General features: G+C 41.6%; 1 protein-coding gene across 1 annotated transcript in view; it reads right to left on the minus strand.

Moving 5' to 3' along the window:
- Nucleotides 1-11159: 11159 nt before the first annotated feature.
- ALG9 (ALG9 alpha-1,2-mannosyltransferase) overlaps nucleotides 11160-14719 on the minus strand; it is a 95722-nt gene continuing 92162 nt past the window's right edge. The window contains exon 16 of the mRNA XM_060160372.1: nucleotides 11160-14649. Coding sequence (XP_060016355.1) covers nucleotides 14612-14649 — 38 coding nt within the window. The 3' untranslated portion in view covers nucleotides 11160-14611. The remainder of the gene's footprint in view (nucleotides 14650-14719) is intronic.

Below are 14719 nucleotides of genomic sequence, written 5' to 3' on the forward strand. Positions count from 1 at the left end.
GTATTTTCTTCCTCCCATTTTTTAGGTCTTTAGCATGCTAGAAGTACAACAATCAAGCAAAACTAGGGCAAGCTTTAATCCTTCCAAATTGGGTGGCATGGCTACTTTGCTTGTACAAGAAAGGCTAAACTGACCTCTCTAGAACTCCAGGAGTCCTCAAAGGCAGCAGTGGCAGGAGGTGAGGGTATGGGAGTGCTTTCTGACAAAATTTAGTGGGAAGTTTCCATTTACCCTTGTTAGGGCAGCATGGAATAACTAGAATGTCCCTTTTTGTTTGTTTGTTTTGAACTATAAGCAGCTTGGATTGATAGCTACCTATGGTGATCACAAGCTCTGAAATGGTAATTCTATGTGTTTGATTAATAAGAAAAGTAAAATTATTAATAAATCTAATTTAGGAGACTTTTAAAAAAAAACATGGGGTTCGGGCTTCCCTGGTGGCGCAGTGGTTGAGAGTCCGCCTGCCGATGCAGGGGACACGGGTTCGTGGCCCGGTCCGGGAAGATCCCACATGCCGCGGAGCGGCTAGGCCCATGAGCCATGGCCGCTGAGCCTGCACGTCCGGAGCCTGTGCTCCGCAATGGGAGAGGCCACAACAGTGAGAGGCCCGCGTACCGCAAAAAAAAAACCAAAAAAACATATGGGGTTCTTGGAAGTAAACACAGTAGATAAGGCTTTTGATCATAGTGAAAGTTTGAGAATCAATGGAGCTGAACAGTAATTCTCAATTTAGGTTTGTGCATGTGTTCTCTAGGGTTTTGTCTTTTTTTTTAATATTTATTTATTTATTTGGCTGCATCTGGTCTTAGTTGTGGCACACGGGATCTTCCTTGCAGCATGCGGGAACTTTCTTTGAGGCGCCTGGGCTTCTCTCTAGTTGTTGTGCATGGGCTCAGTAGTTGCAGCACGCGGGCTTAGTGGTTCCACGGCATGTGGGATCTCAGTTCCTTGACCAGGGATCAAACCCACGTCCCCTGCATTGGAAGGTAGATTCTTAACCACTGGACCACCAGGGAAGTCCCTAGTTTTGTTTTCATTTTGATAATTATTTTTTAGATTTGCATAAGCATATTCTGGATTATTTGGATGACTACTTTATAACCTGGTATTGCCACGTGATCTCAATACCTACATTGCATGTGTGTTCATTGCTGCTTTTATTGTTCTGGGATCATGAGAAAAGAACAGAGGTGGATTTAAAATGAAAATGGTGTTTTCAAGCACAAAATGAAAGCCAAATCACATCATAGGACTGCACTGTCACAGTAGTTCTAACAGAAAAGTGGTGAGAAAATTGAGATAATATAGGTCACTTGGTGGCATAAGCATGTTGAACTCAAAAGAAGCTGAGCTTTCGCAGGCAATAACAGTCACAATACAAGGGATAATTTAGTCTCAGCAAAATACATCATTTGCCATGTTAAATTACTATAATATTAATATGAGTAGTATTAGTTTTGTGGTTTCATTTGTATCTAACTTATAAATCTATTTTGGTTTTTTTAGTTGTATAAGAACCATAAATAAAAGAACATTATATTCCTACTTTATATTTGTAAATTTAAGTAGCATGGTAATAAAAATAATTGAAGTAAACTTAGGGTTTTCAAGATTTTTTTCCTTAGAAATGGATCCAAGTACTACTTGAGAAGCAGAAAGTTAATAGTTTTTTTGATTTAGTACTTTACCAGTTAGATCAGAGGGGGTTCCTATTGGCATGAGGAGGAGAAATCGGTTCCCTTATAGTTTATGTGAAAAGGCTTCAGAAATGATGAAGGAAGCAAGTGCAGAAAGAAGCACATTAAGTCAGTTCCACACATATCATCTCTAGATATTAGCTCAGGCTTAGACGAGCTTCGGTATGCTAAACTAGCAAACTGATGGATGCTAAGCTATTTTGTTTAAAACTCAAATATGCTTTGCTTACCCAAGCACAATGAATTGGACACCTATGGAATAACACAAGCTGAGAAAATAGGCCCCAGAAAATTGCCCGGTTTGAGAGTCATCAATTCTGGACTTCCGTTCCCACCTCTGTCTCTGACTTATCGTGACTTACCTCTCCCTATGCCTCAGTCCCACCTCCCACCCCCTCACCCCCAATAAAATAGAGCTAACCACCTCTGATTCCCTCTCTAGTTACTGCGATGATGTGAGGATGAAACAGGTAGTACACGTGGAGATGCTAGTAAATCCTTCAATAAAGTGATTAAAACAAACAGACTGCAGCAGAAAGAGGCTATTTCAAACACTGGGCTGAATGGAAACTGGAACTAAATCTAAGACTGTCTTTTGGGGAATGTAGTCCACTGACTATCTGAATCACCTAATATGCTTGTTAAAAATGCAGATTCCTGGCCTCCATCCCAGATCTACTGAATCAGAATCCCTGAGAATGGGGCACATCTTGCCGTTCACCCCTGGTGATTTTAATGTTCACTGATGTTTGAAAGTCACTGATTTTAAAAATTCATCTGGAAAAATAATTTCCATGTCAACAAAGAAGCATCTGCTCATGGAGAGTCTGAAAGGTCTGCTCAGGTAGACTGTGGAGGCCACCTCTGTCCAGGAAAAGCAAATGACAGCTACAGCTGCTTATCACTGAACAATTCTGTCCCTTTTGGTTGTGGTTTTTGCCAGATTATAATGATCCCTCTTTCGCGTGGTTCCTGGAAGCTAGCAAAGCACTGCAAATACAGTCCTGCGGCACTGAGCTGTTTCTATATCCCCCTCCCCCCTCTGTTGCTCCCTCTGGTTCACCTTTCCACATCCCACACACACCACAAGAAGCTAGTGGCCGGGGAGCATCAGAGGCAGCCGCTGAGATTAGGCTGAGGATTTAAGGCAACCCTTGGGAAACAACGTGACACGCTCAGCACGAAAGCACTGAGTTCTGACACCCACATACAGTTCACTCATCAAATGAATCAAAGGAAGACAAGGTTAGACTTGCCAGTTCCTGTCAGATGAAGCATGGAGAATACAGAGAAGCACAGGCAGATGGGATCAACAGCTCTCAGTGTCACAACAGAAAAGGGTCAGTCCTGAGGAAGCTTGGATGACATTGGCATATCCTCCTGCCTCTTGCCTCACATGTATTAAGGTTGCCTCTTCCTCACAGAGCTTTGCAAATAAGCACTCATTCAAGGGCTGATCTGCTCCACAGTCACCCTACTGGGAGAAGGCTGAGCCAGGGGAGAGAACTATGTGTAGGTGGTTCTCTCAGGGCAGACCCAGAAGTGTCATCCCATTGAGAAGGCCGTCAAGGAAGCGGTGGGTGGCCCAGTTCATGAACAGAAAACCTGAGGCACATACAGGCATGTTCCAACTCTCTTCATTTAGCAAGACGACCCTGGGAAACTGATTCCCAGGTCTGTACTTAATTCACTGCAGAGTAGTAATTATCACTGTAGCATTAACGATATTTCCAATTTATATTTATACAAAGAATGTCTTCATTCTTTGGGACTCAAATATTTTCCCCTCAACTTTACCTCAATATTTTCTCCTTTTTTCTCTTTTCCACTTTGTGGCAAAATTTTAATCCCAATATTATGGCTGGGAATACTTGACAAAGAGAAAGAGACTTTACCTGGACCCACACAGTGACTCAGAAGAAGCTACAGAACTCATAATCAGGGATTCTCACTGTCCCTTGCTTTATCCTCTCCCTCCGTGCCACAGCTTATCACCGTAGGTAAAATTGGATTTCCAGAGCAAAACTTTGTTTGAATTCTTGGGAAGAACAAATCAAAGAAATGAGACAGTTCTGATTCAGGGCAGTCTATACAGTGGTTACGAGAGTATACAGTGGAATCAGGAAGACCTAGATTGACATCCCAGCTCTACCAGTTACTAATGTGTGACTTTGGGCAAATAACTTATCCTCTCTGAATCTTGGTTTCTTCATCTGTAGAGTGGGGCTGTAAAGCTTACCGCATGTGGTTAAGGTTAAATAATTCACATAGAGTGCTTAGATTAGTACCTGACAAGAGTAAGCCCTCAGATATTAGCCATTAATAGGTATCATCTACTGAGGAAACAGAAGCAGGAAAGAAAACATTCCAATCAACTGAGCTTTGGCAACAGAGAGGACCAATGTGAAAGGATGATGAAATCTACATGATTTAGAGTCAGAAGACCTGACTCAAGGCCTTCCAGAAGGCTCTCTCATTGGTAAGATAGGGACAAATCTTACCTTACTTCTCTCTTGGGGTTGTTGTGAGGAATAAGATCCATACTGTAAAGTACCTTGTAAATGGCAGGCACGACACAATTGTTAGCAGTTATGTTTTTGATTTCCAGGGGCTCACTGAATCGCTGAATCTGGTGCCCACACCAAACACATAAAGAGAACACCTGGAGACCTAAGTTCAAGGTCTGTCGGCCCCCAATTCCCGAAGAACAGCAGTCAGAATTAGTACTTCCCCTGACCACAAGGGTAGATTTACGATACAACCAATCTGGAGATCAAGCAGACATGGTGACCTTTCTCAAAAGTCTTAGGCCCCTGAGTCCTATTATGGGCCCTAACATTCTTAGGACAGACCCCTGGTTATCTTGCCAGATGCTATATACAGCCCAACAAAAAAACCTTTGTTACAGTGTTAAGTGAAAAAGCAAGGTACACAGCGTTATTGAAATTGTGGTACACAGTGTAATTTAAACTGAAAATGTTCAGAATTAATAGATTACTCCTAAATAGTTAATATCAAAATATCTTAAGATTTTTTAAAAAAAAGCAAGTGCCAGAACAATGTATATAGTATTTACTATTTGTATACAATAGAATGCACATGCATGTGCTTGTGTAAGCACTGAAAAAATCTCTAGAAGAACGCACATGACTAATCACATTGGCTGATTATGGGTATCTGGGAAACAGAAATGGAGATTTTTCAATTTTTCCATTTATCCTTTTGTTTGTTTGGTTTTTACTATTTACTAAACTCCAGATTTTACTCAAATTTCATCCATTTTTCCACTAATGTCTTTTTTTCTGTTTCAGGACCCAATCCGGAATATCACATTGCATTTAAGCTTTTTGAGTACTGAACCATAAAAATTATTACATATTCAAACAAACACACCTTCTGGCTCTTGGTTACCACACTGTAAACTGCACTCTGCCTCCCCCTGGTTGGTTTCCCCTGTGACATCCATAGATGTGTATTAATAGTGCCCTCCTGCCAGCTATTCCCTCACTAGCCCTGCTATGTCCACGGGGTAGAGTCCAGATTCCCTTCTCCCTTATTTTTGTAAGCCCTCATCACCATGTATTGTACTACGCCCAGCCAACATAAGTAGCTCAGCATCAGGGCATACTGTCCCCAGATCCCAATGAGACAGAGGTTTGATTTAGCAAAAGCAGGGATTACTTAAATATTCCAGGTCCCCTAAAAGCTTTTCCCTGTGGTGTCCCCTGAAGATGGTATTCTTTCCCATTAAAAAATATTTATTTATTTGGCTGCGTCGGGTCTTAGTTGCGGTATGTGGGATCTTTGTTGCGGCACACGGGCTTCTCTCTAGTTGTGGCGCACAGGCTCTAGAGCATGCAGGCTCAGTAGCAGTGGCACACAGGCTTAGTTGCCCTGCAGCATGTGGGATCTTAGTTCCTTGACCAGGGATCGAACCTGCGTCCCCTGCACTGGAAGGCAGATTCTTAACCACTGGACCACCAGGGAAGCCCCCCCTTTTTTTTCTCTGACCTGCCCAACAGAACTGTTAGGAAAAAGGTCACAGGAGTAAGAAAGAAGCAGTGCCAAGACCCCTGGACACACCATTCACATCTCAGCAGAGATTCAGCTGGAACTGTAATTAGAAACCAGAATTTCCACTGACTTCTAGGACTTCAGGAAATCAGCTCCCTTTCTAGTGTGAAATTAAAATTAGCTGAGGGCTCACAGTGTTCTAGAAAATCCCCTACAGATGAGAGCGGGCATATTCAGGGTGGTATGGCAATAGACATACAACACAGAAACAGACTCACAGACTTCGGAAACAAACTTATGGTTACCAAAGTGGAAAGGTGGGGGGAGGGATACATTAGGAATTTGGGATTAACAGATACACACTCCTCTATATAAAACAGATAATCAACAAGGACCTACTGTATAGCACAGGGAGCTCTACTCCATACTCTGTAATAACCTCTATTGGAAAAGAATCTGAAAAAGAATGGATGTATGTGTATGTATAACTGATTCATTTTGCTGTACACCTGAAACTAACACAGCATTGTAAATCAACTATACGCCAATATAAAATAAAAAATATTTTTAAAAAAGAAAGAAAAGAAAAGTCCCTACAAAGACTGAACACTCTGTCTTACTAGGACAAGCTCTGGGCTCCGATTATGGAAGGTAGAATAAGAAGGTCGTTGAAAAAATGACATGACTATGACTAGACCCTGTTCTTATCTCTGCCCATCTAGCCATTCCAGACACCTGAGCACAATACCCAAACAAGAGGTCATGAAATAGGGAGTGTACCATCATGGTTACGAGAGAGGGTCTGGAGCCAGACAGACTGTTTGCGTTTGAATCCCAGGTCTGCAACTTTTTACCCAGGTGATCTTGGGCAAGACATTTAATATCTCTGAGTATCAGTTTCCCCATCTTTAAAAAGAGGATTAATAGTTACCGAGCTCACAAGGTTGTTGTGAGGATTATGTGAGGTAAAAAAGCAACTTGAAACCTTCTTGACATATAGTAAATGCTTAGTAAGTGTTAGCTGTTACTCGTATTATTTCTGCACAGAGCAAATCTGATGATCTAGAGGGTAAAAAAAACATAAAAGGAAAACAAGAAACCCCCCAAATGACAAAAACCCCAAACTTCAATCTATTCCCCAGATAGTTCTAAGGTTGAGTTCAGAAATGGGATAAAGAAGGGAAATCTTCCTTCTTTATCAAAGAGCTGAACTTGTCTGTCCCTAAAGGCCTAAATCTGCCTAAGTGGATACCCTATACGTTTAAATGCAAATTCTACTTCCTTCTGCAAATGTTTGCTTTTCACCCCATGACCTACACATGAGGAGAAATCAAAGGTACTCTCAGACCGTTTACTTTCTAGGGGCTCAGCCCCTTCTACCTTAAGTTGAGCTACTGTGCTGTAGATAATGTGTTGGCACCTGATGGAGGGGAGAACCCTGAACATTCATATAGCCTTTGAGTTGCCTTTGATAATAAGTTAGCAGAGGAAAAGTTAAGACTGCTTTGCTCATGTCTGGAAACTTGAAAATGAGTAAATGGCTGGTAATTACCCCTAAAAGTAGCTGCTTCCCCCTCTCCACCAAACACATATCTTTTACTACCTATGAAGACCATCAAGGTCATGTCAACAGAGGTAAAATTAACTGGGAAGAATTGACCTGTGGATCATTTACCAACCAGGGAATCACTGTTAGCGGTGATGATCCAGCTGTCACAAATTATGGTCACGGTTTTCTCCAGGAAAATTTTGTAATTATAGAAATATAGGAGTGTAATTCTAAAGTATACAGATTCTCAAGAAATGCAACTCAGATATTTCAATTTACACTGGAGTTTTGACACCAAGCAATTAGTGGAACTAATTAGATTCCTGGAGGAAAAGGAGAGCTGAAATTTTTATTGAGAATAGGCTGCCCTCTGCTGGACACTAGGGCACTGCAGACAAGGCTGCCTCGAGTTTTCAGAAACTGTGATACTTGGGAGTAAAACAAAAACAAAACCCAAAAAGCATGGCAACAAATTTAAACTCTGAGTTCTATTTTTTAGAATATCACAGACTCTGGGAACACAATTATAGAAAAAAGCCCAAGGAAAGGGGAAGGGGCTGAGTTTTTTTAAAAAAATTCACAAGATTCTTTTATAAATGTAGCACTGCAAAGCCAGCCTCCTTTTCTACATAACTCCACAAATATTTCACAGGCAAGAAAAAATGGGAACATATTATAGGAAATACCAAGGAGGCTTAGAGACATATTGTTAATAGGGAGACAAGGAGCAAGACCAATTCCTGAGTGATACATGGTGTTTTCTTGCTGGTTGGGTGAACACATATCAGGTCATTTCTCTCAAAATGAGATTAACCTTTGCTCTCATGTCTGCGGGAGTGAGGAGGGGGAAGTAGCAGCAGCTCCAGAGAAGCTCCGAAGACCAGTGGCACAATAACAAAGGGGAAGTCTTCACTGTACTTGTCTCAAACAAACATATAAGATCGACAAAGTAGCCTCCCTCAGTGTGCCCACAGCAGGAGGGCTTAATACCCACACACATTTTTTTTTCATTCTCCTATTCAAGACAGCCACAGGTCCTTATCTGAGGAGGCCAATAGGGTTTGAAAAAGGCCAGGCAGTTCTTCCTGAAGGTTGGATCTGCCAGCTCAAACTCTCTCCTCCCATATAACAAATAAATTAAATGGCACTTGAATGGGTCTGAAATTGCCAAAATTAGTCATTCCTTTTTTCCAGATTGTTATCATTCAAATGTACTGAGATGAGAGGATCAATGAGAAGGGAACTGGAGTAAATTATTAACATCCATTAGTGTACTTCAGTACCACATTAGTTAATTGTTTCCCAGAAAGCGGGGCCCAGAAAGAATGAGAGATGGGACAGGTAAGGTTTGATAGGGCAGAAAAAGCAGAGAAAAGGGTCTGGGGAGGGGAAGAGGGCTGGGTTAACAGGGGTTGTAATTGGAAAAAGACGCCAAACATTTTGCTGACTTAATTTATCTTTGATCTTTCATGTGATTGTTTGCTTTCCAGTCTCTAATATCAATAACAGTGGGTAGTTAGAAAAATCACCTAAGTTGTTTAAAAAAAAAAAAAAAGTAACGATGACTAGGCCCATCTTGGGCCACTAACTCAGAATTCCCTGGGAGGAAGGGGGTGGGTCCAAGCAGACAGTGGCAATTTTCAAAGGGTCCCCAGGTGATTGTTTCGTGGAGTTCCAGTTGAGAATCACTGCTCTGCGGGTCACATCTTCTCCAGCATTGAGTATAATGCTGCTGAAGCAGCCTAGCAAACAGACCAGAAACCATACCCTTCTCATTTGGCAAGTTGGAATCCGAGGGTTAAAATGGCAAATTACAGTCCAATGGCACCAGTTGCCAAATACCTGCAGGCAAATAAAAGTCAAAGATAATCTCCTAAGGCAGTAAATGGCTGGCATCCATGGTTGTGGTCTGCAAAAAACCCTTGTCAGAAGAAGTTACTTTTATCTCACACAATCTTTTGGCTGATGGGACCATCAAGAATCACCCAATTTACACTCTTATCTCTAGGCATGTCAAGGCAGAACATGCAGCCCAGAAACGAGAAGCAAAAACAAACCAAAAACCCCTACTACCTTCAAGTGTTTTATAAAGATACCTTAAGATTTCCTTAAATATTTTAAAGAAATGCTCATACTTAGGTATGCTATTTAACCCAATTGTTAATCACGAGCTGTTTATTCTAAGGAGCTACAATAGGAGTTCCCAGTCTGCCTGTCGTCTCACTACAATTCTGTATTCTCACATCCCTTATCTGAATGTCTCTCATTTCATTTATCAAATCTGTTGGTTATAATTTGTTTCAATGCCAGGTCTGTGGTGAACTCCAGGGCTGAAGAGAGCCAAAACAGCTTTCAGCTGCAAAAAAAACACTTACTACTTGATATTATTGAATTTGAACGTATCAGTACGAAGCCATCTTGCAGTTATAGACTTCCTTTTCCTACCAGGGCACGTATCTGGTAGGAACCGAGCATCTCCTCACACCTGGAGGAGGGGCTTTCTGCTCCAAATTCATTCAGAAGGTGTTGTGGGCTATCTGACCCTCCAAAACCAAGTAATAATAAAAATATTCAATGAAGGTACACAATCTCTCTTTTTCGAAGGTATTCTGAGGAATCCTCCTTTGCGTGAAAGCATGTGTCCTAAAATATACATAGCATTTAGCCTCATTCACATCTTTCAAATTGCCCTTTGAGTTACTATAGGGCTCATGACTTGCTCTATTTTCTGTGGCCTAAAATCGACCAAACTGAAAGCAACAGCTGTATTTTTGTTGCAGGTTTCTTGAAGTGTGACATGGTCTTTGCCCCCAGACGTGCCAACAATGTTCTTGAGAGACAGGCTTGCAAGGGTTGCATGTTAAGGTTCTATGTCATTAGTAAAGACACTGGGTACTCAAGAGGGTTCAGGAAGTAATCACAGGGGTCTGAAGTCTAGAAAGACTTCATAAAAGAGAGGGAGACTCGAGCTGGCCCTAAAAGTAAGAGAAATAAACAGGGAGAAGAATGGCCTTCTAGGAGGGGAAAAGAAATTCATTAGGGCTGTGGACTTCTCCCTTCTGGAATTATATTAATAAAATATCCTTCTCTAAAACAACTTGGAAGAAATAATCAAACCAAGTTTCCTGGGCATTTTGGGTCCTATGGAAAGAAAACCGGTAACCAATGGTACTAAACCAGATGGCTACTAGAAGTTATTGGCTATAAGGTGCAAGATACAGGAATGACGTTAGAAATTCATTCACCAAAAAAAGTTTTATTGCTCCTGACAACCCCTGACAAAGTGGAAAATTACCTAAATGTTAGATATTACTAGATCACATTTCTATGAATATTAAGACTCTCGAAACCCAGAGATTCTTTTTTTTTTTTTTGCGGTACGCGGGCCTCTCACTGTTGTGGCCTCTCCCATTGCAGAGCACAAGCTCCGGACGCGCAGGCTCAGCAGCCATGGCTCATGGGCCCAGCCACTCCGCGGCATGTGGGATCTTCCTGGACCGGGGCACGAACCCGTGTCCCCTGCATCGGCAGGCGGACTCTCAACCACTGCGCCACCAGGGAAGCCCGCCCAGAGATTCTTAATCCAAAAACGTAACATGGACCCAGAAACTCTCTTTTAGGCACAATGTTGACACACTGAGTAGTTCCCACTGTGCTTGGTTTTTCCACAAAATTAAACTAACCCTCACTGGGTTTTCCAATGGCTTCTTCCCAGAGTTTTCAGAATAAACATTCTGGGCTATTTGGTCTACAGAGGGCAGGTCTATACACTGAAGGAGGAAAGTGGGGGTGATGGAAGGAGTTGAGCTCCTTCAGGTTCCAATCTCCACCAAAGATTTAAAAGCTAAAAGCAAAAGAGAAAATATCAACTTAATAAAAGGAAAATCAAACTGCCAAGATTTATTTAACTTTTTCTTTTACAGAAAATACAAGTATGTAATGTAAACACGGACATGTGAAATAAAGTACAAGGATCAGGAAGACAAATGAATTGAACAATACTCTTGCTTCAACACTGCAGTGCTTCCTGATTTCACTTGCAGCATGAATCTCACGGTTAAATAGATTATATACTGGAAAAATTAAAGGCAACATTCATTTAGATTTATCAAAACACCAGAGAGCCTCTGAAATCCAACAATGCCATATGGAAGTCAGATCTTTCTTTTGCAAAAAAATTACAGCTGAGCACATGTCCATTTATCTGTTTACCCAAGGCATTTAATGTAGGAGCCTAAGAATGAATTAATACATGAGCTTAATATGCCTGTGGAGGCAAAGATTAAACTGTGCCTCTTTTCGCTCTTCAGAGAAAATAAAATTAACCAAATTTAAAGCAGAGCTGTCCAACACCGGCCAGAAGACAGCACAATCACAGTGAATTCTTATTTCAATAAATCCTACAAAATGCAAAACACAATAAAGGATTTCCATTTGTGCTTTGCCCAAATGGTCAATCTGGATCTAATGCTGCAGAATTACATGGGGTTTGGAAGGTTCTTTCCCAGAACTCCAAACTAGAAAAAATGACCCAAATAAATTGTTGGGATCAAGAACCACCTTGATTTAAAACAGAGAATCAGTTTCTAAACTTGAATTCAGTAATAAAGAGTGTGGGCTTCCCTTTAATGTTATAATCTCAAGAGATTAAAATGAGTGGTCTTTCTTATCAGATGACACCTACCAGTTGACAGGTATACTTCGATAGCAGATGCTACTACACAGGCTGGTTCAGTAATAGGACTCAGTGTTGTGAGATCTGGGGTTCAGACAAGGCTGCTTAAGATCCAGAGATCAGAGAGCCCTGGGACTGCCAATACACCCAACTCCCTCGCTCAGCTCTACAATCAAAGCTTATTACCAATAAGCTGTAGACCTTCATTCATTCCTTGATAGTCAACAATCTGTGGAGAAAAACGTACCTGAGATACTTTATCCTTACAGTGAGCAGAGCGGTCAGCTCATGCTGAACACTGATTCTCTGGAGGAGAAATGCTACTCTCACCAAGTGTTTTGAAACTCTCTTCCCAGGCAAAGCTAACCTCCCTGTATTGCTGAGGTGGAGATGTTTTTGTTTTGTTTTTTGTGGTACACGGGCCTCTCACTGTTGTGGCCTCTCCCGTTGCGGAGCACAGGCTCCGGACACGCAGGCTCAGCGGCCACAGCCCACTGGCCCAGCCGTTCCACGGCATGTGGGATCTCCTGGACCGGGGCACGCACCCACGTCCCCTGCATTGGCAGGCGGACTCTCAACCACTGCGCCACCAGGGAAGCCCAGGTGGAGATGTTTTAACACGTTTATATATCATGTGAAAAACACCTTCACAACAAAAAACATTCATTTTTATATCCCTTACCTATCGAATTTGGCAGAGTGTTCTGCAATTTACTGTGCTCTCACTAAAGATATTCATAGAACAGAGCAAACTGAAATCAGGTTTTAAAAGGGATAGCAACTGATATTCCCAAGGAATACCTAGATTGATCATGACCTTTTTTGTGCTATATTACAGTAAGTTCTTGCTTAGAAGGCTTTTTTTTTTTTAACATGCAACATGATAAAATGGATCAGTACTGTACCACTTTGATTAGAAAAAAACCACTCACCATGGACCTCCATTACTGTACCTTCTCATTTACCTTGGCAAAAAAAAGAGCTCTAGCCACTGTGAAGGACAGTGCACTATTACTGCAGGTATGGCAAGATCTTTCACTAGAAATTCTCTGTCCCATAGTCAGACCACATGTGCCAATATCTGCCTTGGGAAACAGTAATCAAGTATTGAAAATTAAATACAAAAATCCTTAAAGCAGCGAGTGGGACCCCAGTTTATCTTCACTCTCCAGTTATCATTGTTCATGCTATCTAGACCTACTGACTCACAATTCTTCAACCCCTCCCCAGATATTCCTTTAGAGGGGATCCGAATGAGGACTCTTCATATGGTAACTAGCCATTTCTTCCCTTGTCACTTCTCCTCTCTTGGGATCAGTTCCTACTGAAAATCCCTTCTCTTTGAAAAATTAAAGATGGAAACTCTGAAAAATGAATGCATCCTATTTGCAGATACTAGACACAATCACCCTTAGGGAAATAAGGCACTATAACGTGACCCCAGATTGACTATAGGAATGGAACTTGTATTGGATGCTGTGTGGCTGCAAAGGAGCTTGACTTCCAAACATGAGCACTACTTTCCTGCCACAGGCCAGGCTGCATCCCGGAGTACCGCTATGATGGTCTAACCCATAGGCAGACTGGAGGCTCCAAAGAACTCACAGAAACACAGATAAAATTCTTCCTTAAAATAGAAAGTTACGTTATCAATTAGGTCTCTGGCCAACCTCATCATTCTTTCAAGTAATGTTCTCATAATCAAGTGAGGAGTACGGACGAGCACTGGATGAGAAGTTAGGCAACCCAGGTTCTGGTCCTAGCGCTACTACTTATTGGCTGTGTGGCCTTGGGCAAGTCACCTTACCTCCCCCTGCCCCCTGCCCCATAGTCTCAGTTTCTTCATCTGTAAAATGGGGATAAAACCACTTCCTTTGTCTACCTCACGTCATGACTGTGAGGATCAAATGAGATAATGTGAAAGTGCTTTGTAAACTATGAAATACTGTGTGTAAAAGCAAAGTAAGGTATATACTTATGTTTTAATTAAGTCCTTATCATTGCCTACTTGACTAGAGGTGCCCCATGCAGGATGTGCTTTGCAACAGACATACTCAAAAACAGGTGCCATGAATATACACTGGTCTTTCTCACTAGGGTTGTTTAAAAAGGGAGATTCTTAATTTCCTCAGAAACGGCCTCAGAATAAATTACTTTAAAATGTGATGTCATCCAAATCTACCAACTGATAGAGTTAATTTTCTCCACGTATGCCCTGTACAGTTATAGTCTGGTCTGTTGATAACCTTTATACAGGGAAGTCTTGAATTCAAGAAACAGCATGCTAAAGCTTAAAAAACAAACAAACAAAAACCCACACCCATATAGTTATAGTTTGTTGTAAAGGAAATAAGATGAAAGCAAGAGGCATCCTATGTAATGAAATTAAGCCACAGTTCCTCAACTGGTTGCATTTTTCCTGAGATACCTCCAGGGTAGGGTCCTGGTCCTGTGACATGCTTTAGAAAAGCTTAGTCTTGCCGGAGGTGAAAAGGACATGTAGGTTGGCAATTAGGCTGTGGTCATTTTCAGCACTAGGATTGGAACGAGGTTGTCTGCTAGGAGCTGCCAAAGAGCTTTGGTGGAGAAGCTCATACGGCCCAAGGGAGGCTAGTTCTTGGATGCCAAGCCAGAGTGTGTAGAACAGCTCAACACAGCCATCCAGTCTCGGGATTTTCAATTCTTCCTGAAAGTTGGTTCTACTCTTCTCCGGTCTAGTAAATAATTGAACAGAAGAAAAACAATGAGATGTGGAGCAATGTATCTACCCGGACTTTAGGGCCT

This window comes from Lagenorhynchus albirostris, chromosome 9, assembly GCF_949774975.1.
Source record: "Lagenorhynchus albirostris chromosome 9, mLagAlb1.1, whole genome shotgun sequence".
In the NCBI taxonomy this organism is placed as follows: Eukaryota; Metazoa; Chordata; class Mammalia; order Artiodactyla; family Delphinidae; genus Lagenorhynchus; species Lagenorhynchus albirostris.